This window comes from Histoplasma capsulatum (assembly GCF_000150115.1).
Source record: "Histoplasma capsulatum G186AR genomic scaffold supercont2.32, whole genome shotgun sequence".
Classification (NCBI taxonomy): domain Eukaryota; kingdom Fungi; phylum Ascomycota; class Eurotiomycetes; order Onygenales; family Ajellomycetaceae; genus Histoplasma; species Histoplasma capsulatum.
In genome coordinates this window covers 11,002-36,104 of record NW_025544832.1, presented here as the reverse complement: position 1 = coordinate 36,104, position 25,103 = coordinate 11,002, and the positions used below count along the sequence as shown (strand labels likewise).

Sequence of the window (25,103 nt, the reverse complement as noted above, 5' to 3'; positions counted from 1 at the left end):
ATCTGCTGTTATATATTTTATAAATTTTTTATAAAAGATTTAAATAATGTTCTGACTAGCTGATTATTTTTTCTTCTTAATTCAGTTATTCAAAATCTTTATTAGTTTAATGAAAGTCTTCTACTATAGATTCTGCTGTTTTTAAATCTTTTTAAACTATTTCTATAGCTGAGAGATAACTGTGAGAATACTGCTACTGACTTCTTTAAGAATTGAAAAAGATATTGTAACAGTCTTTCTTTATCTTTTATCAGTCTTTTCAATAATAAAATTAGCTGATAACTTCAGCTTTAGTGATCTGATAAAGATTATATTAATATTTTTTGATAAATAAGAGAGTATTGAGAGTTTTATAATTATTTAATTTATATATATTATATATATAGAGTAGCTGTAGAGAATATATAATGATATTGAATAGATTAGAGGGTTAAAATTATGTGGAAAACAGTTGAAAAAATGAAAAATTCAAATATACTGTAACAGACATGCCACTGATTAAGCAGATGTTACTGATGTTGCAGATTAAATCATTTATATCATCTATACAGTTTGTATAATCTGTTTCAACAGCAATATCAACAGACTTGATATTATTCTGATAACAGTTTATAAATTGATTAAGAAAAGAAAGAGAAAGAAGATTAGAAGAAAAGATTATATAAAAGAATTCTTATAGATAAAAGAATTGAAGCAGAAGAAATATTGAAAATCATACTCTGAAGAAATACAGAGTGAAAGAATTATTAGAGTATTAAAATATACACAATTATAAAGCAGAATTGTAAGAAGATATGAGAGAACTTTATAAGTATATATAAGTATATGAGTATATAGTAGAGAGTTGATTGTGTAAGTTAACTATCAATAAATACTAATTTATTATATTATTCTTCTCTACTGAGATAAGTAAAAATTTATAGATATTGAATACAGTAGTGTTTTTTATAACAAATATAGATTTTCAGATTGAATAATTATATTCTATTTATTTAATAAAATATTTACAGCAGTGACAATTGATTCTGTTACTGAGAATTACTTTAATTTCTCATTCAAATTCATTGTTTTCTTCTATAATAATAGATGATTATCAGTCAGAAGTTTTTTATAAGAAGAATAGATTCTCAATTATAGATTAGAGTAGATTTATATAAAAAATATTATAAATATCAGATAGAGTATTCAGTTAATAGTTATAAATATCTAATATTTCTACTACTGTATATTTGATATAATAATAGTTCAGTATATATAAGAGACAGTCTGTTCTTATATTTCTGAGATTTAGTTAAATCTTATCTTCTATATTATATTGAGTTGTAGAACTTCTTTTAATATTTACTTGATCTTTATAATTCTGTTGAATACTAGTTATTAAAACTTCAGCTTATTTATAGACTTTTTTGAGTTTGCTAACTATATTCTCTACTACTTACACAGAACTGCAGATATATATAATCTCTCAGAGAATCTTAGAAAAGTTCAGAATTTCTAAATTATAATTATATAGAAGAAAAAATAGACTTATATCTATTATAGTAGAATTTCAATTATTTATAATAATTTCAGTATACAGCAGCAGATTACTTCAGTCATTTTATATATAATTACAGAATTTTTAAAGAATATTTTTAACTATCTATATTATTCTCTCAATAGCTTCATCAGTTTCTGAATAATATACTATCAATAACTTTCACTTGATTCTCAGTAGCTGATATATATAAGTTCAAAGTGCACTCACAAACTGACTATCTCTATCTAATACAATGAATGAAGATAGACTGTATATATAATAGAATAAGTTTCTAATAAAAACATCTGTAATAACTTCAATATTTATTTTATTACAGAGCTGCAGTATTATACTCTTATTAAATTGATTAACAATAACTAAAATATTTATAGAATCTTCACTTTTAAGTAAGAAAACTGCAAAATCAATAACTATATCATATTAAATTCACTTGAGAATAGATAGAGACTTCAGTATTTCTTTTCAATGTTTATATTATATTATCACTGAGTCACAGCAATCACAGTTGTATATAAACTGATGTATATTTTTTGATATATTCAATCAGTAGAATTTTTGAGTGATAATACTGTATATAATTTTATATTCTGAATATTCAGTTATTAATAAGTTATAAATTTCTTATATAATTTATATTTGTAGAGATTCTGAATCAGAGACTCATTATCTATTTCAAAAGTATAAACAGTTGTCATTATCAATCAAATATACTGAGATATCTGTTCTTGAGTATATATTTGTAAAGAATCAGAATACTTTGTTTTATACAGCTTCAGCAGTCTGTTGTCAGAATTCATTCATTTCTACTATTTATCTTCATTACTCTTTAAATAAAAGATCTTGAGTTCAGAATTGATTAATATATATATAGAGTTTATCTGATTATATGAGACTTTTTATAATTATAAAATCAATTAACTGATATTCTTGATACTTCTATCTGTTGTCTAAATTATTAGAGAGTATATTTTATTCTCAGCAGAATAGAGCATCTGTAAGAGCATTCTCTATCTCTGATTGATAATAGATTATAAATAAAAAATAATTAAGAAACAGTAATTAGTATATATATCTCTCTGTAAGCTTATAAGTAATTGTAAAGTATTCTAGATTCTTATAATCAGTGATAATCTCAAACTTCTTTACACTTATAAACTCAGATTTCTATTCTTTGAAATATTATATAATCATCAGAAGCTTCTTATTATAGATTTTATAATTATATTCAGCAGATAATATTTTCTTTGAGATAAAGATACAGAGTTATAGAATATTTTCATTGTTGTATTGTATCAACACTTCATTTATTATATATTCTGAGATATTTATTTTAAAAATTGTATACTTATTCAAATCAAATAATTGCAGCATTGAGATAGTTATAAATATATACTTCAACTTTTTGAAGATAGCATCTGCTTCAGTGATTCATTGAAATACAGTATTCTTTTATATCAAATCTGTTAGTAATTATATGATATTCAAGAAGTTTTTAATAAATCTTCAATAGAAGTTGATAAATTCTAGAAAACTTCTAGTCTTTTTTATTAAGATAGATATTTCTCAGTTAAGAATTGTTTCTATCTTTTTAGAATTTATTTATACATCTCTTTCAGCTTCAATGATGAATTCTAGATAAATTGTAGATTTAATCTTGAAGTTATATTTATCAATATTCATTTATAGTTCAATTTCTTATAAACAGTTGAGTATTTATTGTATATATTTGTAATATTCAGTGAGTGATTCATTAGTGAAAATCAGAATATTATTTATATACACTGATATAATCTTATTAAATAGATCTTATAGAGCTCAGTTGATATATTTCTGAAATATACTGAAAGCATTCACTAACTTAAAGAAAGTTACTGTTCATTTATATAGTTTATAATATATACAAAAGATAATTAATTATTCATTATCTTTATTAATTTTTATTTTATAGAAGGCTGCAGAGATGTCAAACTTTATAAATTATTTTACTTTTTCTATTTATTTAAACATTTCATTGATAAGTAGAAAAGAATATCAGTCTTTTTATATAATTTTATTGAGCTCTCAATAATCAATACAGAATTATAGATTTTTATCTGATTTCTTTGCAAATAATACAGATGCTGCAGTAGATGAATTACTAATACAGATAAAACTTTTATTCAGTAATTTATTGAATATTTTTTATAGAATAAAAAGCTCATTATATAATATACTATAAAGAAGATCTTAAGATAATTGCAGATTTTTATTATTTTTCTTAATAAGCTCAATTGTATAATCTATATCATATTTTTGATAAGAGAAGAGTATCTCAGCTGCTTTTTTATCAAATACATCTGTAAAATTCTTATACATTTCAGAGAGTTCTTTACAGAGCTTTTTAAAGTTTTTAAACTCTAATTTTTCTAATACTTTCTTAATATCTGTTATACTAGCAGCAAATATCTGAACATTCTTCTTCTTATATATTTAATGAATTAATAATTTGAATATTTCTGTCAATATCTGAGTGAGATTAGCAGTTCTATTGATATTCTTTTTATAGATATAGTTACTTTCTAAGAAAATAAAATAATAATTGTATATATCTAATAAAATTTCAAATTCTGTAAGCTATAACAGATCAAATATTAAATTATATTCAAGATTCTATATTTTATATACATAAACATTCTTTTTCTTATACTTTTCTACATTGATATTAAATCTTATTATATTATAGAAGATAAATTCTCTGAAGCTGTTGAATTCACTGAGTTTATATAATTCAGAGAAGAGAATATACTGAAGTTTATACTTCTCAATCAGCTGAATATTTATAAAAATATAGTAAAGAAAACCACTGTCTATTATTACTTGTATATTAACTAAGCTATTTACAATAATAGAGACTATAATTATATCTGCTTGCATCTTCTGCTCAAATCTTCAGCTAGTTTTTTATTTCTTAAACTTTTATTTATATTTTAGAATAAAAGCTCTTTTTTTCTCTGTTTCTGCTTATTCACAGATAATACAGCATTTATATATACAGAGAATCAACTCAGAAGAACTATATTTAAGTACTGATTTATAAAATACTTTGATTTATTATAGTATATACAGACTTCTCTAATAATTCAATCAGCAGTATTCTTATCTAAGATATTGAAAACTCTTGAGTATCTAATATTCATATAAAAGATTCAGTTCATTGACTCTGATTCAGATGCAGAGATTATTATAAAATAATTTGAAATATATATATTTATTCAGCAGAATCTCTTACAGTTCTGAAATATATAGAATTGAAACAGATTATTATTGAGTAAACAGAGATTCACACAATATTTACTGTATATTAAAAATCTCAGATACTCTACACTGTAGTTATATAACTAGAAGTTTAAATTCTTGAACAGTATATTGATTTTAATGATATTATTTCAGTTCTATCTGTCTGCTTCTAAGAATTTGTAATTAAATTTAGATAGATAGATTGCTAACACAGTATTCTTCTGATAGATTTTATTTAATCAGTTTAATATCTTGATTTAAAGTATAGAATTAAGAAAGAGAGTATTAAATTATTAAAAAATCAACTCTGATATATACTGATTATCTGAATAGTAATTTATTCAGAGTTGAAATTTCACTAATATATTATTATCTAATCTACTATAAATATATCATATTTAATTTGATAGCAAGTCTATTACTTGATCATCAATATTCAGTTTAGTATTTACTTTTAACTTTTATATAAGATATAGTACTAGATTTTCTATATATTTATCAAGAATTGAGAGCTTCTTTTTTGAAGACTTCTTATGAGATGTGGATGTAAAGAGAATGATGAATATAGATATACTCATTTCAGTAAATCATTATTATAACTCAGTCATTTGCAGTACTTACTACTGAAAAATATTTTATAAATCTAAATTATTATTTATTATATTCAAATACAGCAGATGTTTGTAGATCTGTTGATAACTTATTTCAGTATCTAAAAATATATAATTCTAGAGAATGAGATATTTATAGACACTCAGATTTTTGTAATACTATTTACAGTATTATAGTACTAAATTTATCAAGCTTTTTTGTAAACACTATTCACAGTGTTATAATTTATAGATACTCAAGTCTCTTTATAAGACAGTTAATTATATCACAGATATTTAGATATAATAGTCTATATATTTAATAATAAAAGTATTCAGATTCAATAAGAAACTTATATAATAACTAAATACTCAGATCTTTTAATATAATTGACACACTCAGATATAGAAACTGATAATAAGATACTCAGATTTTAAATATAATTAATATACTCAGATATAGAAATCTAATAACTAGATATTCAGATTTTAAATACAGATGAATCAATTTATAATATAATAGATATATTATCAATTAAATAGATGTTATTAATATTGCAGATTAAATCATTTATATTATCTGTACAGTTCATACAATTCATTTCAATAACAATATCAACAAATTTAATACTATTCTAATAACAGTTTATAAATTGATTAAGAAAAGAAAGAGAAAGAAGATTAGAAGAAGAGATTGTATAAAAGGATTTTTATAGATAAGAGAATCAGAGCAGAAGAAATATCAGAGATTGCACTTTGAAGAAGCACAGAGTAAAAGAATTATTAGAGTATTAAGATATATATAATTATAAAATGAAATTATAAAAAGATGTAAGAGAACTTCATGAGTGTATATAAGTATATAAGTATATGATAGAGGGTTGATTGTGTAAGTTAACTATCAACAGATGCTAATCTGTCACATATATCTCTACATTTATAAGTAATTGTAAAGATGTTTTATATACTCTTATATATTTACATCTCTCTTTTTATAATTCTACTCTATACTTGTATAGTCTCTAATAATTTCTTTATATAATCTTTAATATTCTTCTACTTTGTACTTTACTATAGTATAATTTTTAATATTTTTTTATTTTAATTTTTTTTCTATAAAAATTCTTTTATACAATTCTTTCTTCTGATTTTTTTTTTCTTAATCAATTTATAAACTATTATCAGAATAATATCAAGTCTGTTGATAGTACTGTTGAAATGAATTGTATAAACTACACAGATAATATAAATAATTTAATCTGCAATAATAATAACATCTGCTTAATCAGTGGCATATTTATTACACTTACATCAGTATTGATAGAAGTTTTATTTCAATAATTAATTAGAATTAGATTAGATAAATTATATAGATTACACTAAAACACATTAATACAGCAGATTTCTCATATCATTCAGTAGTTTTTATATATTTAATACACTATAGTACATGCTAAAAAATTGTGCTAATTGTGCCTCGCCCTCAGACAAGGAGATATAGAGGTAATCACATGCAGTGGAGGGCCACCTGGGCGACTAGTGCCCAACAAGATTAACCATTCTACAGATTGTGCTAGGTTTGGATCACATGATATGCTAGCCATGCCCATTGACTTTTGTTTTTTGTTTTTTTTTCGGGGGCTATCTTCCTTCTGTTTAACTCCCTTCTGGGGATTGACTATATTTGTGCATAATCGCTCTTTAGCCCAGTCTTGATTTCATGCTTGACTTCTGCATCCATACCTCGCCATCTACTCTCCTTGCTCTCCATTGTCAGTCTCTGGAACACTAATTATGCCATTCATCATTCCATCAACTCGCGCAGGAGTAACAGCACCTTTCCTCTTATCAAAAACCATGTCGTCTCTTACTTCTGGACAGGTCCTGGCGGGAGCAAAATGGAACTATCGGCTCATTGATGCTCTGGAGGGAGATGGCACGCACCAATCTGTAGCTTTCAAAGCCAAAGTCATACCAAAATATGGTGTTCTTGATGCTCCTCAGTGGTTTGTTATGTTGCATTGAGTGTCTGCAAACTCCAAGGCTAACCCTTCTAACCAGGGCTTTCATCAAAACCGCTGCCCCGAATGATCCACACGCTAGAGAGAATCTGAAACGTGAACATGAGAACTACCTCCTTCCTAGCATCGCATCGGGCGCATGCTTCCGGAAGATGTACGACGCGATCGGCGATCCCAGTGATGGTGGTGGCATATCGTATGCTGCTTTCGAATGGCTGGACACCACACTGGCTGGCGTGGAATACCGGCCTGGCAAGTGTAAATATGCTATAGCCAAGGCCATTATAAAAACAGTTTTGAGAAGCTGTATCATTCTGGCGAATGAAGAACTTGTCAATACAGGCAGGAACACCTGGTTTTCAAGTGATGGCATCGGCTAATGAGATCAGATTACAAGCCTGCGAATATATTGCTCTCCGACATTGACACTAATGATATTACTGTGAAAGTGGGAGACTTGGGACTCGGTGAGTAGGCATAGATTGGTCGGAAACATGCTTATGCTGACATGTCTGCAGTATTTCAGTCTGGTTCTCGTTGCTCAGCCCAACCATACGCCATGCGTGCCCCTGAAGTCTGGCAAGGCCAGCCCTGCACTGAACCCTCGCAGGTCTGGGCACTTGCTGCAATGTTGCTATGCTGGATGAAGCCTGGGATTTTGGGTACCTGGGGCTGTCCATCACCCATGATTCGTGAGTCATGGTGCATCGCAAAACTCATGCGACTCTTTCCTAGTTGGACCATTCCATCTCTTGATAATGATGTCCATCAATGTGAATTCAATGTGGCTAAAGCTCTCATTGACAATCCTCCATCAGCACTAGAACAGATTTCTGTTTTAGAGGATGAGTTGCAAAAGATGAATATGCCAATACAGTTGATGAACCTGCTTCATTTTATGTTGATTGTCAACTCAGACAAGAGGCCATCTGCTATCCATGTGTTGACATCAAATGAGTTTCTAGCTCTGGAGAAAGCTGTTGAAAGCACAGAGTAGAGAGCTGAGACTCCTTTCTGCTATAAAAAACTCAGTAGGCAAACAGTATGTTTCTGTGTTCTGCTGCACATCATCCTTTCTCTTTCCTTCTACCTTTATTGACAAAATATTGAAAAGAACAATGGTGATGTAAATCAGATTTAGAGTACCTCTAGATCTGCTCTGAGCTGAGCTGAGCCACTGAAACTTGGATGCTTTTTAGAGGATTTGAATGCTACATCGGGGTTTGATGAAACTGAGTTTCATAAGACTTTTATGACAGTTCAAAGATACAGATTGATGCAAATAATAAAGGCTCAAATAGTAATTTCAATGCTTCTTATCAATGATCTTGCCAGGAACGGCAAACAATGGGCAATAATGAGTGACAACAGCTGAGGCCCAAATGCAGTAAAATGATATCTCACACACACACTATTCTTGTTCATTCAACATCATATCCAAGCCTACTCTGCCTTGAGTACTATAACTCAGTATTGTGAAACAGGGGCCTAATTGGTTCTCTATTCACAGGAATCAACATCACAATCACACAAAAGAATGCAGATGACTGCTCACAGTCTGCTTGGATTCATCCTCCTGAACATGTCCACTCTTAACCTTGGAGCCTCCAGCATCTTCTCCCTGCACAGAGTAGTGGGCGTTGGGGTCACTGTCACTTCTGTGAGACATGTTGCTGTTTGTAGTTAGCGGCCATACAGGAAGAGCTTGAAGTAATAGCTTACGAGATGGTGATCTGTTCCATTGCCTTCATGTCGTCGTCCGTAAAGAGCTTTCCTTCTTCAAAGGCCGCTTTGGTTTTTGAAAGAGCAAGATTCTTCACTTGCGTATCGATAGCCCCGGTGAGGCGCTTGAAGCCGGTGCCAGACTCGGCGATGTAGACGGGGATGCTCTTAGAAAGAGTTTTGTTGAAGACATAGCCGAGAAGCGTTCCAGGCATGTTGACTGATATCAAGGTCAAATTGGCACAGAAGATGGCAAAACATCGAAAATAGTAGATGAATAAAAGATTGAATGAATGAGACTAGAGACTATAAGCACATGAAGGCCCTTTTTGTATAACATCACCTGGAGTGTTATTCTCGCTCAAACAGCGCAGTGTGTGCCCCTGACATGTTACCTCAAACAGAAGTGCATGTGGGGACGGTCCGGTCCGGTCCCACTCTTTGCCGATTGCAGTAGAGCACATACCACATGCTTTGACTGTGTAACCATGCATGGGACTGTGACCAACTTTTATGTAGGAGGATAATGTTGGGTTGTGTGTTTGTTAACTATCTAAGCGAGAGCAACACAATATGTTAGGTGGCACGTACCTGGGGTAGCTGTAGTAATGCCTAACTGTTGGGGGGATTGGGTTGGGTGGTTCGTACCCTCTTTACCACCATGGCGTTGGTGGTGAGTGAGCTCTTTTGCCCTAGTGGCCTAATAGGTTATGAGCCCGTGTAAGCGCGACTGCTACAGGGTGTAACAGCAGTACTTTTTATTTTGTTCCCTTTCTCTCCTTTTCCTTTATTTGTTGGGTTCTGGGGGTGTCTGCATGGGTATTCAGAGAGAGCTTATAGTGGAGGAGATTGATAAGTTAGTAACTAGTGGTTATATGAAGATGGATTTGCCTGTGTTCAAACATATGTTTCTATGGTGTTCAGCCAAGGCCCTCAAATAACCCATACATGTTTCATACAGTGAGCTATCTTCTTTGATCATATAAAAGAGATAACTTTTCTGTAATATTATGTACAATGACTGTATCAGTCTCTCTCTGAATGTGTATTTAATAATTATCATCTCACTACTGTATTCTTCTCTCTCTGCTCTTGTATTGATTTCTATTCTTAACTATTCTTATTCTTATTCATCTACTTTGAAATCTTTGTATCTTTATATAAGTGAGAAAGACTGATAATAATCTCTACTGCTGATACTGTTGTTGAAGCAGCTGCTATACAGAAGTAGCTACAGTATGATTTTATTATAGAGATGATAGTATAGAGAGAGAATACACTGAGAATCAGCAGACAAAGTAGATTAAAGAATACACAGATAGTATACACAGAGAAGCAGAATGAATGAATGATAATATATAGATTTATTTTATTTCTATTTCTTCTTTATTTCTGTGTATGAAGAGAGATGGAATTTGATAGACTAACTTCTCACTACTGCTCAATCTTCACTATTTATATAATAGAAATAATATAATGAAAAGAAGTTTTCAGATGATTAGATTGTCTCTGAGTAGAAGACAATCTGATTTTTTAATAAGAGAGTTCTCAATTGTTTACTCAGAGAGAATCATCTTAAAAAAAAGTATACAAATACTGAGAAAGAAGAGATTGTGTAGATAATAGAAAAGAATCTGATTAAACAGTATCAAGCAGCTTTTATTGATCTGTATCATATACAGCAGAGCAGATAGAAGAACTTTTATTCTCATTCAGTTGATCAGATCTTGAATAATATATTAAAGACTTACAGATCTATAAAGTATATACAGAGATATACAAAGTTTGTAAATAGAGATGCAGATATTCTGATGAACAGCTATACTGAACTGAATATAATAAACTTTATATATCAGTGCTGAAAGAAATAACAGAGAAATGAAAGATATATAGTTGAGCCTCTTCTCTGTACAGCAGCTGACTTTCTTATAAATTATTATATACTGCTGAGAGAGCAGTTCAGATAAGAGATGCAGTTGACTGATCTGTTTACAATTGAGCTGTTAAATAAGAGATTAATATTCTGCTGATCTCTTATTCAGATCATGAATAATAATAAAATAAATCAGAACAACAGACTTGAATATTCAACTGTTGTATGATATAAAAATTATATTCTTTATTCAATATCACAGATTGTATTCTATCTATTTTATAGATGAAATATTATACAGAAGCCTCTGTCTCAGTTTCACTACTATTAATTCTGATATAATATTTACTTACTCAAGAGTAAGAATCTGTATAAATAGATCTTCTACAGAATTCATCTCAAGTGAACAAACAAGCTTTTTATATATACAGATATATCAGAGATAATAAAGAAGACTCATACTGAATGATTTACAGATGTATAGAAAATAGAGTTTAATAAAGTGAATAAGAGCAGTATCTGCAGAGCTGAGTAATGAAATAATAACTCTTTGATCAGCTGCTATTTCAGTCAGATCAATTAAAAGTTTGTATGAGAAATTACAGAGTTCAATTCTAGCTTGTTAAATAATTACTATCTTTCACAAGCTACAGTCATTTCATCAGAGCTGTTGAAGAAATCTCTCTGATTATAAATGAATGAATAATTTATCTGATTTTATTCTGAGAATAGATTCTCTTATATTATTTCTTCTGAGATCTCTGATGTGAGTCTGAAGCTGCTTGATAGTGAAAATTTATTTGACTCAGATGATCTTGCAGCTCAGAGGTTTTTACAGTTGTTAGATTATTTTTATATAGTGATACTACAGAATTCTGCTCTTCTTCAGAGGAAATTTCCAATTTATTCACTGTAAATCAACTCAGTATTTCAGTATATAGAGTATAAGCAGTTTGTAGATGCTATACAGACTGCAGAGTCAGTTCTCATTTCTTTATAGAAGATAATACTTCAATAGTCAGTGCCACAGATTTCTAAGAGTCTGAGTATTATATAGAGACAGATTAATATAATGGTGGATCAGATAAAGATCAGAGATGTATAAATGAAAAAGAAGATTGATAGAATTCAGTATAAAATTGATACAATAACAACTGAATTCTGAATCTTTCAGTCTGTCTCTGTTTCTATCTGTGTATAGAAAGATACTGTTAAGATTCTCTTCATCTCTGCATCTATATTTTTATTCTTCTTTTTATCAACTACTGCTGCTGCTGTCATCACTTCTGCTACAGCATTGTCAACTGAGAATGATATTTGAATATATCAGCTCTTTCATACAATTCAATCAGTCAATGATCTCTGAAAGAAATGAAAACAGAGATTAAATAAACAGTTCTCTGTGCAGCATCTGAAGTCATTATACAGATCTAGCTGAAGAAAGAAGAATAGTGAGTATATATTCTTTTTTCAGTAGAAGATGATCATCAATAAGATACTCAGTTATCATTATACAATGAAATCAAGATCTATTTTAGAGATTGTAAAGAAGTTTGAGTTGATGTGTATACAATTAAAAATGAGTCTGAACAAACTCTCTGTCTTTCTCAGAAGAGTAAGAAGATAATCTGTGTATATTAACTATATTATATATCTTTTAATCTTGAGTATTTATTTATTTATGCACACAGACTGCCTCAGCAGAATTTACAAGAATGAGTATTCTCTCTTTCTCTCTTTTCTCTTTCATATATAAGACATTTCTACTTTTCTCTTTCATTTATGACAACAATAATAATAAGTTGATTATAAAATCCTCTCTTTTTCTGTCTTCTCTCTCAATTTCTTTTCTCTTTCTCTCTTCAGCTTCTTTATTATTATTTACTGATATATACAACCTCTTTTGCATCAGAATTCATCATTCTCTTGTTGAAATTTATCAAGATTACTCATTTACTGTTCACTCTGTCTTTTTCTCACTTCATACACTGTATGAAATATTCATTTCATTATATCAAAGAAGAAGAACACTGACAGAGACTTGTGTATATAGTCAGAGAAGATTTTCAATTTTTTTTTTTTATAAAAAAGAAAATCAGCTTTCTTCTGTTCTTCAACAGTATTCTCTTTTTCTTCTCTCTCTGTAAATAATATGAGTATTCCTCTGCTTCTCTATTATACAGTATAGAAAGCTGATTATAATACAAGAACTCTCATTTTATATAATTCTGTTACTATTCAGTAGAATCTAACTCAGACTGAGTTGATTGATTTATATTATTCAGCTGCTGAATATCAAGATGAGTAGCAGAAATAATCAGAGTATAGTATAATATATATCAGCAATTCTCAGTTAAGTATATTTTATTATAGTTCTCAATTCTATATTCTGCTTGCTGTCTCTGATTTTGATATATTATATATCTGTATATATATCAGAGCTGATCAAGTGTTGTTTCATCATTTATTATATATTAATATCATTCTGATTCAATTCTGTGATAGAACTCTTATCACAGACTGTACACAGTGTCATACATTCTCTGAGCTTAAACTGTTCTCATTGTGTCATTATATATACAGTCACTTTGGAGAAGTATGTATCAACTGTAAATAATGTGACTATACAGTGTACTGCTTTCTCCACAGCTCTGTAAATCAGTCTGATATATATAATGATTTTTATAATAGACAGTTATTACAGCTATAAATATCAGCAGCAGATGATATGAATTATAATACTCAGTCTGATATACAGAATAATTTCATTCTTATTGAATAGAGTATATATAAAGCTTTCATTTTTCTGTTCTGTTCTGTTCTGTTCTCTCTTTTTAATCTTTATTTTTTCATTATTATTATAGATGTATATATATTATTATTATAGAGTTAGATCTAGTTGTATAAACTGTATATAATATTCAGACAGTTGATTTGTACTTCTATACAGTGTCTGAGATCAGTAGCTCTTTAGTAGAAATGAAGTCAAACAGATTATTTAGCTAATGATTATATAACTTTCTATATATAAAGTCACATATATCTGAATTTAATAGTATTTCTCTTACTAAATACAAGTATTCTGTATATATGAATATGAAATTGAACACACATCAGCAATAATCAGGTTATATGCAGTGGCATTGATGGCTGAGTGACTGTGCCTCCATATATAACCTGGTTATTGTGAGGGTTGGATTCAAACACACTGTAACCCGACTCATCTATAACTATATATAGAGTATCAATCAATCAGAATTCACTCAGTGCTCATTTAATTTGTTGTACGACTTGGAGCCAATTAGAGACTGTACAATTGTATGTCAAGATTATGTCTAGACAAAGTAGATATCTAGTAGCGCACAAGCCCACCTCCGGATATGGTCTAGAACGACACACAGCAGCCAAGCAGAAATGTGGGGGGATTGACATTAGTATTTTGACACCGCTGATATTGTCTCATTATTTTCTCGATGGTTGAATTCAATAAATAGTAATTAATCAAAACAACCATCTGGCTCGACTTTCGCAGTTTTCAAAACTTTGAGAATACTACCTTACATTTCTTTTCCACCTCGCCCAATTGATCTGGCTCCGCTGTATAAATATGCTCATCCTACGAGACACTGATATCTCTCCCATCCTTCAGGGACTTACAGTTGAGGATTGTCGACGGCTCCTCCACTGTCTGTGGAAGGCACTCGCGACTTATTCCAAGGAGAATTCATACCCCGGGAGTCCTAAATTGTTGCATCAGCCCATTCGCGAGACCATAGTTACAAATCTCCAACACACGACACTCTTTATGCCTGCCTCGGACACCAACACTACAACAGGTATCAAGGTTGTCACCCTTCCCGGAGGTGGTGGTACCGCCCAGGGGGCAATTAATATATTCTCGCCAAAGGGAGAACTACAGGGGCTTCTCAATGCGCAGCAGATTACTGCCTTCCGAACAGCGTTGGCGTCTATGCTCCCACTCTTACACCACAGACTCCCAGAACGGGCGAGTATTGTAATTTTCGGTGCTGGAAAGCAGGCCGAATGGCATATTAGACTGTCCTTACTATTATTAGCAGGGAAAATAGTCACTGTTACCGTTGTGAGTCGAAGCCGGGAGACTCTGGAGACGTTCGACAACACACTGTTAGCAGAACTTCGAAACAAATTTCCCCAGATTACATTTAGAACTATTTCCAACGGGGAGCCGAATTCTGACCTTCAGTTACGGAATGTGCTTGCGGCAAGCGATGCTATCTTTTGTTGCACACCGTCCACCCAGCCACTGTTTCCTGATGCATATCTACGATACGGTAACGAAATTGAGCATAAGATACGATTTATTTCCCTTATTGGATCATACAAGCCGCATATGGAGGAGATCGACTCTGCGACGCTGCTATCGGGAACCAAGATCCTAGTGGACTCGAAAGAAGCATGTCTTGAGGAGGCCGGGGAGTTGATCAACGCGAAGGTGCAGAAAAACCAGCTGGTAGAAGTGGGTGAATTACCGTTCCCATTCGATGTGTCTGATGGGACAGAGGTGCCACTTTGGAGGGGAAATACGATATTCAAGTGTGTTGGGATGGGCATTATGGACATTGCTATCAGCAGGGAATTGCTCAGAGTAGCTAGCGGTAAAGGCATTGGCATCCAGATTGAGTCATTTTGAAAAAATTTAATGTATTTAGCTGTGCATACGGCAGCCTATAGTGACAAATGTGTCAAATGGGTTTTTTTGATGTTTTCCACTGTAATTACTTAATTCCACTTACAGACACTCATTGATAGAAATTTATAGAAAGCAATGCACCTTGATTTCTTGAATTCTCTAAGTACATTTTAAAACAGTGTGTGACGGATTAGCACCCATTAGTAGTTAACTTATCTCTACCACTCATTCACCCCCTCACATGCTCTTGCACACCTATGAAATGCTTTTCCTCTCACAATTCTGCTCCACACTCATGTAGTCTCTAACAATTCCTCCACATAATCTCTAACATTCTTCCACTCTGTGTCCCACTACAGTGTGATCTTCAATATTCCTCTATTTCAATCTCTTTTCTATAAAAATTCTCTTTATACAACCTTTTCTTCTGATCTTTCTTCTTTTTCTTTTGTAATCAATTCACAACCTGTTATCAGAATAGTGTCAAGTTTATTGATAGTACTATTGAAATAGATTATATAAACTGTATAGATGATATGAATAGTTTAATCTGTAATAATAATAATATATGACAGATTAGCACTCATTAGTAGTTAACTCATACAATCAACTCTCTATCACTTATTCACCCTCTCATATACTTTTATATATCTATAAAACATCCCTCTTCTCACAATTCTGTTCTGTACTTATATAGTCTCTAATAATTTCTCTGTATAATCTCTAATATTCTTTTACTCTGTGTTTCACTGCAGTATAATTTCTGATATTCTTTTATTCTGATTTTTCTTCTATAAAAACTTTTTTATACAATCTCTTCTTCTGATTTTCTTTTTTTTTCTTTTCTTAATTAATTTATAAACTATTATTAGAATAGTATTAAGTCTGTTGATAGTACTGTTGAAATGAATTATATAAACTGTACAGATAATATAAATAATTTAATCTATAATAATAATAACATCTGCTTAATTAATAATATATCTATTATATTATAAATCAATTCATCTGTGTTTAAGACTCAAGTATTTAGTTATTAATTTCTGTATTTAAATGTATTAATTATATTAAAAATCTGAGTATTTTATTATTAGTTTCTATATCTGAGTGTATTGATTATATTAAAAAATCTGAGTATCTAATTATTATATAAGTTTTTTATAAATCTGAGTACTTTTATTATTAGATATATAGATTGTTATGTCTAAGTATCTATAATACAATCAACTGTTTTATAAAGAGATCTAAATGTCTATAAATTTATAATACTGTGAATAGTATTTATAAAGAAGTTTGATAAACTTAGTACTGTAATACTATAAATAATATTTATAAAAGATCTGAATATCTATAAGTATACTATCTTCTCTAGAATTATATATCTTTAGATACTGAAATAAGTTATCAACAAATCTATAAGTATTTACTGTATTTGAATATAATAAATAATAATCTAGATCTATAAAATATTCTTCAGCAGTAAGCACTGTAGATAACTGAGTTGTAATAATGATTTACTGAAATAAATATATCTATATTTACTGTTTCCTCTACATTCACATTTTATAAGAAGTTTCTAAGAGAGAAACTTTCAATTCTCAATAAATATACAGAAGATCTAGTACTATATCTTATATAAAAGTTAAAAATGAATATTAAATTGAATATTGATAGTCAAATAATAGACTTGCTATTGAATCAAATGTGATATATTTATAGCAGATTAAATAATAATATATTAGTAAAATTTCAATTCTGAATAAATTATTATTCAGATAATCAATATATATCAGAGTTAGTTTTCTGATAACTTGATATACTTTTTTTAATCTCATACTTCAAATTAAAATATTAGACTGACTGAATAAAATTCATCAGAAAAACACTCTATTAACAATCTATTTATCTGAATTTAATTATAAACTTCTAAAAGTAGATGAATAGAACTGAGATAATATTATCAAGATCAATATACTGTTCAAGAACTTGAACTTTCAGTTATACAACTGAAGTATAGAGTGTTTGAAACTCTCAATATATAGTAAATATTATATAGATTTCTGTCTACTGAATAATAATCTATTTCAATTCTGTATATTTCAAAACTGTAAAGAATTCTGCTGAGTAAATATATATATCTCAAACTGCTCTACAGTACTCTCTATATCTAAATCAGAACTGATAAACTGAATTTCTTATATAAATACTGAATATTCAAGAGTTTTCAATATTTCAGATAAGAATGCAGCTGAGTAAATTGATAGAGAAATCTGTTTATACTGTGATAAATCAGAGTATTTCTGTAATGCACTTACTTATCATTTCTTGCTTATCATTTCCTTATATATTATCTTCATTTATTGTTACCTTTTATTACTATATTCTCACTACCACTATTTCTATATGTATATATATATATTTATATGTACTCTGTATATCTTTCTTTTCTTTTTCTTCTTCTTCTCAGCAATTAGCTACTATTACTACTAGTACTATTATTACTACTATTACTACTATTACTACTATTACTACTATTACTACTATTTCTACTACTATCAACTACTATATATTACTATTCCACACTATAACTATCTTTTACTATTCACTCTTCACACTGTTATCATCTTTCACAGTTTCTAATTACTCAATTTTTGAGAGACAGTTCATTGAGTAATAATTATAATCTTTATATACAGTGTCTGTTGTACTCATACCACTGCTGAATCTGAAGCAACTGATATTATTGAAGAAAATCATCAGATGTATATTTATAAATCTAAAAGTATACAACAAATATCTTTCTCTTCAGAAAAATTAAACTCAGAGTATAATTCTGAGAAAAATAGCTTCTCTGAAGATCTGAATATAATTGAGACTGAGAAGATAGCTATAGCTAGATAAATTAAAAAGTTATAAGCTAAAAAGAAATTATAAGAACTATAATATAAATGCAATACTTTACTGCAAGAACTAGACTGACTGTGTGATTATATATAAGACTGAAATCAAATTTTTCCTCAGTTCTATTATTAGATATCTTAGTTCTGATCTCATATAGTGTTTAGTAAATTAGTCACTTTACACTGTTTATATTATAAATCTAGTCTCAGATTATATTTTACTAATAAATTAGTGATTCTGATCTTATTTGATTTCATTTTACAAAATGAAATTAAATGAGATTATGATTTACTCTATATAGATTGGCAGCAATAGATAGATTGACAGTGATAGATAGATTGACAGCAGTAGATAGATTGATAATGATAGATTAACAGTGATAGATTAGCAGTGATAGATTAGCAGTGATAGATTAGCAGTGATAGATAGATTGGCAGTGATAGATAGATTGACAGCAGTAGATAGATTGACAGCGGTAGATAGATTAGCAGCAATAGATTAGCAGTGATAGATAGATTAATAGCAGTAGATAGATTGACAGCAGTGAATAGATTAACAGCAGTGAATAGATTGACAGTGATGAGTAGATTGACAGCAGCACTAAGTAAGATAGAGATAATATCTTCATCAATTATATCATCAGATTGATGTATTATATAATCATCAGAATGGAATCAAACTTGAATTAAAATTATAATCAGTCTCAGATTATGTTCTGATTTTGATAGTCAGTCACTTTATATAAAATATCATGATTTTTTAGTTTCATTTCATTTATATTTTGATAATTCTAATCATTTTACACTCTTATTCTGATTCTGATCTCACTAAAATCATGTCAAGAAATGAACTGAAATTAAATTAAATTAAATCAAATATGTAATTCATGATTCTGACAGCCAGTCTAATAAGAACTGAATGAAATAATTCTAATTATTTAAAATACACTTGAAATGTCTCTGATTTATGATGGAAATACTACTAATATAAATCTTAATTATAAAAATATTATCAGCACTTTCAGATCACTGAAATCTATATCAAAAATATCTAATCTCAGATCACTGAAATTTATACTGAGAATATTCAATATCTTAATAAAAAATACTGTGACTATATAGTAATTTCAGTTTATTATTCTTCCATGGTGTACACCACCCTCTATTATCAAGAATGGTATATGCTACTGCACTAGTTATTTTGTATAAGAAGAGCTGCAAAGCTTAGAAGCTTTGAGAAACTCAAGTAATCTTTAAATTATATCTGATAGTATATCTAAACTGAAGAAAGTATATACTTCTGAAGATGTGATAATTCCATCTACAATATAAATTATAATTATTATATCAGTATAATCATCTCTATACTTGAGAACTTGATTATATAAATAAGCAGTGAAGTCAGAATACTTCTGATTGCAATATTGATAGTAGATAACTTATCTCAAAATATAAAATAAGCTGAGAGTGTAGAAAGACAGTGTAGAGATAAACAATAATTCAAAGAATCACTCTATTTATAAGTTTAAAAAGAAGATATCAGTCAGTTGTATGATTAAGAGAATATTATCAAAAAATCACTTCATAAAAACAATATTCTTAAGATACAGAGAAAAGTATATGATTGATGATAATCATTATAAATATCTATAATCAACATTTATTTCTTGTGTTCAAATTACAGAAAATATAACTAATCTCTGAAAATCTATATAAAGCAGTATATAGAGTAGCAGCTTTTATATTCAAGAACAATAAACTTCTTATTTACAATATCTTGTTGAAAGAGATTCTAGCAATATATAATCTTTATCAAATGAAGCTTAAAATACAGAAGAAATATTAGTATACAGAAGCTACTCAGTAATAAATAGCAGATGTTATAAACTTTATAGATAGTTTAGCAAATATTAAAAATAAATAAAATACTTAGATGACTGATTTTTATCAAGAACTGAAATATATATATTATAAAACTGAATACTCAGCAATTCTCAAAATTTCATTATATAGCTTAATTAATTCATTCAATATTAATACTTCAGTAAATGATCTTGATTCAGTATATATAATACAAACAGTATTTTCAGAGAATATATTATTTATTACAGAATATATCAAATCAGATGATCTATCTAATTCATCATATTTTGATAATAAATATAAAAACAATGCTGCTCTTAACTGATTGAATTATATATATTCTCACTATTATATAAAGTATAAGTTTATGAGATGACAACTCATCAAATTACAGCAGATTTTATACACTATATTTATTTTTAGAAGAACAGCTAGATTTTTTTGAATAACAGCTGAGAAAATAAATATAAAAATATCTGATAAATATAGACTACTGTGAATATAAAATGATTTCATAAGATAAATTCTGTATAATTTCAAGAAATTGAATGCTAAAGATAAGTATTATAAACACTTCATAAAATACAAGTAAGAAGAGGATTTTGTATTGTATTATATTTATTTCAGCTTGTATTATCTTACAATGAATCAGAAACTCTCAATATCTTTCTATTTACAAATATTTATACACAGTTTAATATCTGAGTTATATACTGAATGAAAGTATCTTATCTCACAATCACTGATAGTAGAGTAAGTATATGAGATTCTACTTATAAGAGAACAAGCAGACAAACTATAAAAATAAATAAAGAGAATGTCAATAAATGTAAGAAGATTCATATCTACACCCACAGTATCATCACTGAGATATTCAGATACAATGAATATCAATCTCAACACTATTATAAAAGCTTCAAAATCTCTCAAAAAGAACTCATCAGAGTGAGTGATATAATATTATAAACACAGAGCATACTTTCACTGCAACTGATAGAATTATAATATAAAAGATTATCAAAGTTATCTGTAGAATAAGAAATTAAAAAACTAGATAGATTAATAAAACTGAAGATATTTACTGATCAACTGCTGAAAATTTTTAAAATAAATAAATTATCTACACTAGATAATTCTCTGAATTCTATAAAAGTTAAAAATAAGATTGATGAAGAGATGAATATAGAAGAAGAAGCAGATAAACATCTGAATACTGTAGAATCATATATACTGATATATAAAGAGTATCTGAAACAGAAAAGAGAAGTAACAGTGAAAGTATTATTAAATATAGATACTTTAATAAAATATATCAGTGATTATATACTAACAAAATTGTCTGATATATAATAAATAAAGAAATTTAAATAAGTAAAGCTTTCAAACAATTGATATCTTATTTCATCTGTAAGAATAAAGATACTCTTATATTTTAAGAAATGATTATATTGTATCTGAGTGTGTATACTTCTGAATATAGAATATAATCTGATCTTGAGACTTAATTGATTTCAGAAGTATAATCTCAGAATTCATTGATGTATATATTACATACAATTGATAGATTATAAGAATCAAGTTCATATAATACTACTTATAAATATAAGATATAGATTTCATGTATCAGAAATGAAAGATTTAAATCTTATCACTCAATATTAAATAAAACAAGTACTGTATAAACCTTCAATTCAGAGTATTCTATACATTATAAAAAAATCTAAGACAGAGAAATTGTCATTTACAAAAGATTCTAAAAATAAAAAGTATATAAAAACACTGCTTAAAAAGTATAAAAAGATCTTTCAAATAAATCTTTTATCTTCTCTGCCACTTAAAAGAGAATTCATTCACAAGATTGATACAAAGAATACAAAATCAATAAATTGTAATATATACTCTCTATTATAAACACATCTCAAAAAACTACAGCAGTAGATAGAAGAATTGTTGAAGAGAGATCTCATACAATTATTCTCTAGTATATAAGACTTTCTAGTTCTATTCACTAAGAAATTAAATAAAGAATAGTATATATGTATCAACTATCAGATATTCAATAAGCTTACTGTAAAGAATAAATATCTGCTACTGTAAATTCAGCAATAATTAGATATAATAAAGAATATCTGATATCTGATGAAGATTAATCTGTGTAATGAATGTGCCACTGATTAAGCAGATATTATCAATGTTGTAGATTAAACCATTTATATCATCTATACAGTTCATATAATCTGTTTCAATAATACTATCAATAAACTTGATACTATTCTGATAATAGTTTATAAATTGATTAAGAAAAGAAAGAAAAAGAAGATCAGAGAAAGAGATTGTACAAGAGAATTTTTATAGATAAGAGAATTGAAGTAGAAGAAATATTGAAGATTGTGCTCTGAAGAAGTGTGAAATGAAAGAATTATTAGAGTATTAAAATATATATGATTGTAGAGCAGAATTGTGAAAAGATGTGAGAGAACTTTATAAATATATATAAGTATATGAGTACACAGTAAAGAGTTGATTGTGTAAATTAACTGCTAATAAGTACTAATCTGTTATATTATCTCTCTCTACTGAGATGAGTGAGAATTTGTAGATATTGAATATGACAGTGTTCTTTATAACAGATGTGAATTCTTAGATTGAATGATTGTATTCTATTTATTTGATAAGATATTTACAGTAATAATAATTGATTCTATTGCTGAGAATTACTTCAATTTTTTATTTGAATTTATTATCTTCTTCTATAATAACAGATAATTATCAGTTGAAAATCTTCTATAAAAAGAATAGATTTTTAATTGTAAGTTAAAGTAGATTTATATAAAAAATATTATAAATATTAGACAGAGTATTCAGTTGATAGTTGTGAATATTTAATATTTCTACTACTGTGTATTTGATGTAACAGTAGTTCAGTATATATAAAAGATAATCTGTTCTTATATTTCTGAGATTTAGTCAAATTTTATCTTCTATATTATATCAGATTGTGAAATTTCTTTTAATATTTATTTAATTTTTATAGTTCTGCTGAGTGCTAGTTATTAAAGCTTTGATTTATTTATAAACTTTCTTGAGTTTACTAATTATATTCTCTACTGCTTGCACAGAACTGTGAATATATATAATTTTTTAAAAAGTCTCAGAAAAGTTCAGAATTTCTAAATTATAATTATATAGAAAAAAAAACAGACTTATATCTGTTGTAGTAGAATTTTAACTATTTATAATAATCTCAGTGTATAACAGCAGATTATTTCAGTTATCTTGTATATAGTTATAGAACTTTCAGAGAATGTTTTTAATTATTTATATTATTCTCTCAGTAGCTTCATCAGTTTCTGAATAATATACTGTTGATAACTTTCACTTAATTTTCAGTAGCTGATATATATAGATTCAGAGTGTGCTGATAAATTGACTGTTTCTATCTAATATAATAAATAAAAATAGACTATATATATAATAGAATGAGCTTCTGATAAAAATATCTATAATAATTTCAGTATTTATTTTATTACAGAGTTGTAGTATTATATCTTTGTTGAGTTGATTGATAATAATCAGAATATTTATAGAATCTTTATTTTCAGATAAAAAAACTGTAAAATTAATAGCTATATTATACTATATTTATTTAGAGATAAGTAGTAACTTTAGTATTTTTTTTCAGTATTTATATCATACTGTCACTGAGCTATAGTGATTACAATTGTGTATAAACTAATATATATTTTTTAATATATTCAATCAGTAGAATTTTTGAGTGATAATACTATATATAATTTTATACTCTGAGTATCTGATTATTGATAAGTTATAAATTTTTTATATGATTTATATTTATAGAGATTCTGAATCAGAGACTCATTATCTATTTTAAAAATATAGATAGTTATTATCATTGATTGAGTATACTAAAATATCTATTCTTGAATATATATCTATAAGAAATTGAGATACTTTGCTTTATATGACTTCTGTAATCTGTTATTAGAATTCATCTATCTCTACTACTTGCTTTCATTGCTCTTTGAATAAAGATTTCTAAGTTTAAGACAGATTAATATATATATAAGAGCTATCTGATTATATAAGACTTTTTATAATTATGAAATCAATTAATCAGTGTTTTCAGTATTTCCATCTATTGTCTAGATTATTGAAGAATATATTTTATTTTTGATAAAATAGAGTATCTACAAGAATGTTCTCTATCTCTGATTGATAATGAATTGTAAATAAGAAACAGCTAAGAAATAGTAATCAGTGTATATACCTCTCTGTAAACTTATAAGTAATTGTGAAATATTCTAGATTCTTATAATCAGTGACAATTTTGAATTTCTCTACATTTATAAGCTTAAATTTCCATTCTTTGAGATATTGTATGATTATCAGAAGCTTCTTATTATAGATCTTATAGTTGCATTCAGTGAATGATATTTTCTTTAAGATAAAGATACAGAGTTGTAGAATATCTTTATTATTATATTATATTAATACTCTGCTCACTATATAATGTGAGATATCTGTTTTAAAAATTATATATCTATTTCGATTGAATAATTGCAGTATTGAAGTAGTTGTAAATATTATTTCAACTTTTTAAAGACAATATCTGTTTTGATAATTTA

The 25,103-nt window shown here is 28.0% G+C and overlaps 3 protein-coding genes across 3 annotated transcripts; 2 read left to right on the top strand and 1 right to left on the bottom strand.

Annotated features, from left to right (window-relative positions):
* Nucleotides 1-7,263: 7,263 nt before the first annotated feature.
* Nucleotides 7,264-8,424, top strand: HCBG_09191 (uncharacterized protein; the record flags this gene model as incomplete). Its single annotated transcript, XM_045436240.1, has 4 exons — nt 7,264-7,412; nt 7,468-7,685; nt 7,946-8,119; nt 8,393-8,424. The coding sequence occupies 4 exons, from the start codon at nt 7,264-7,266 to the stop codon at nt 8,422-8,424; spliced, it is 573 nt and encodes a 190-aa protein (XP_045283051.1).
* Nucleotides 8,425-8,952: 528 nt separating this feature from the next.
* HCBG_09190 (uncharacterized protein) lies at nt 8,953-9,364 on the bottom strand (the record flags this gene model as incomplete). Its single annotated transcript, XM_045436239.1, has 2 exons — nt 8,953-9,085; nt 9,150-9,364. The coding sequence occupies 2 exons, from the start codon at nt 9,362-9,364 to the stop codon at nt 8,953-8,955; spliced, it is 348 nt and encodes a 115-aa protein (XP_045283050.1).
* A 5,265-nt stretch (nt 9,365-14,629) lies between these two features.
* HCBG_09189 (ornithine cyclodeaminase/mu-crystallin family protein) lies at nt 14,630-15,694 on the top strand (the record flags this gene model as incomplete). Its single annotated transcript, XM_045436238.1, has 1 exon — nt 14,630-15,694. One exon carries the CDS (start codon nt 14,630-14,632, stop codon nt 15,692-15,694), a length of 1,065 nt encoding a protein of 354 aa, XP_045283049.1.
* Nucleotides 15,695-25,103: the final 9,409 nt, after the last annotated feature.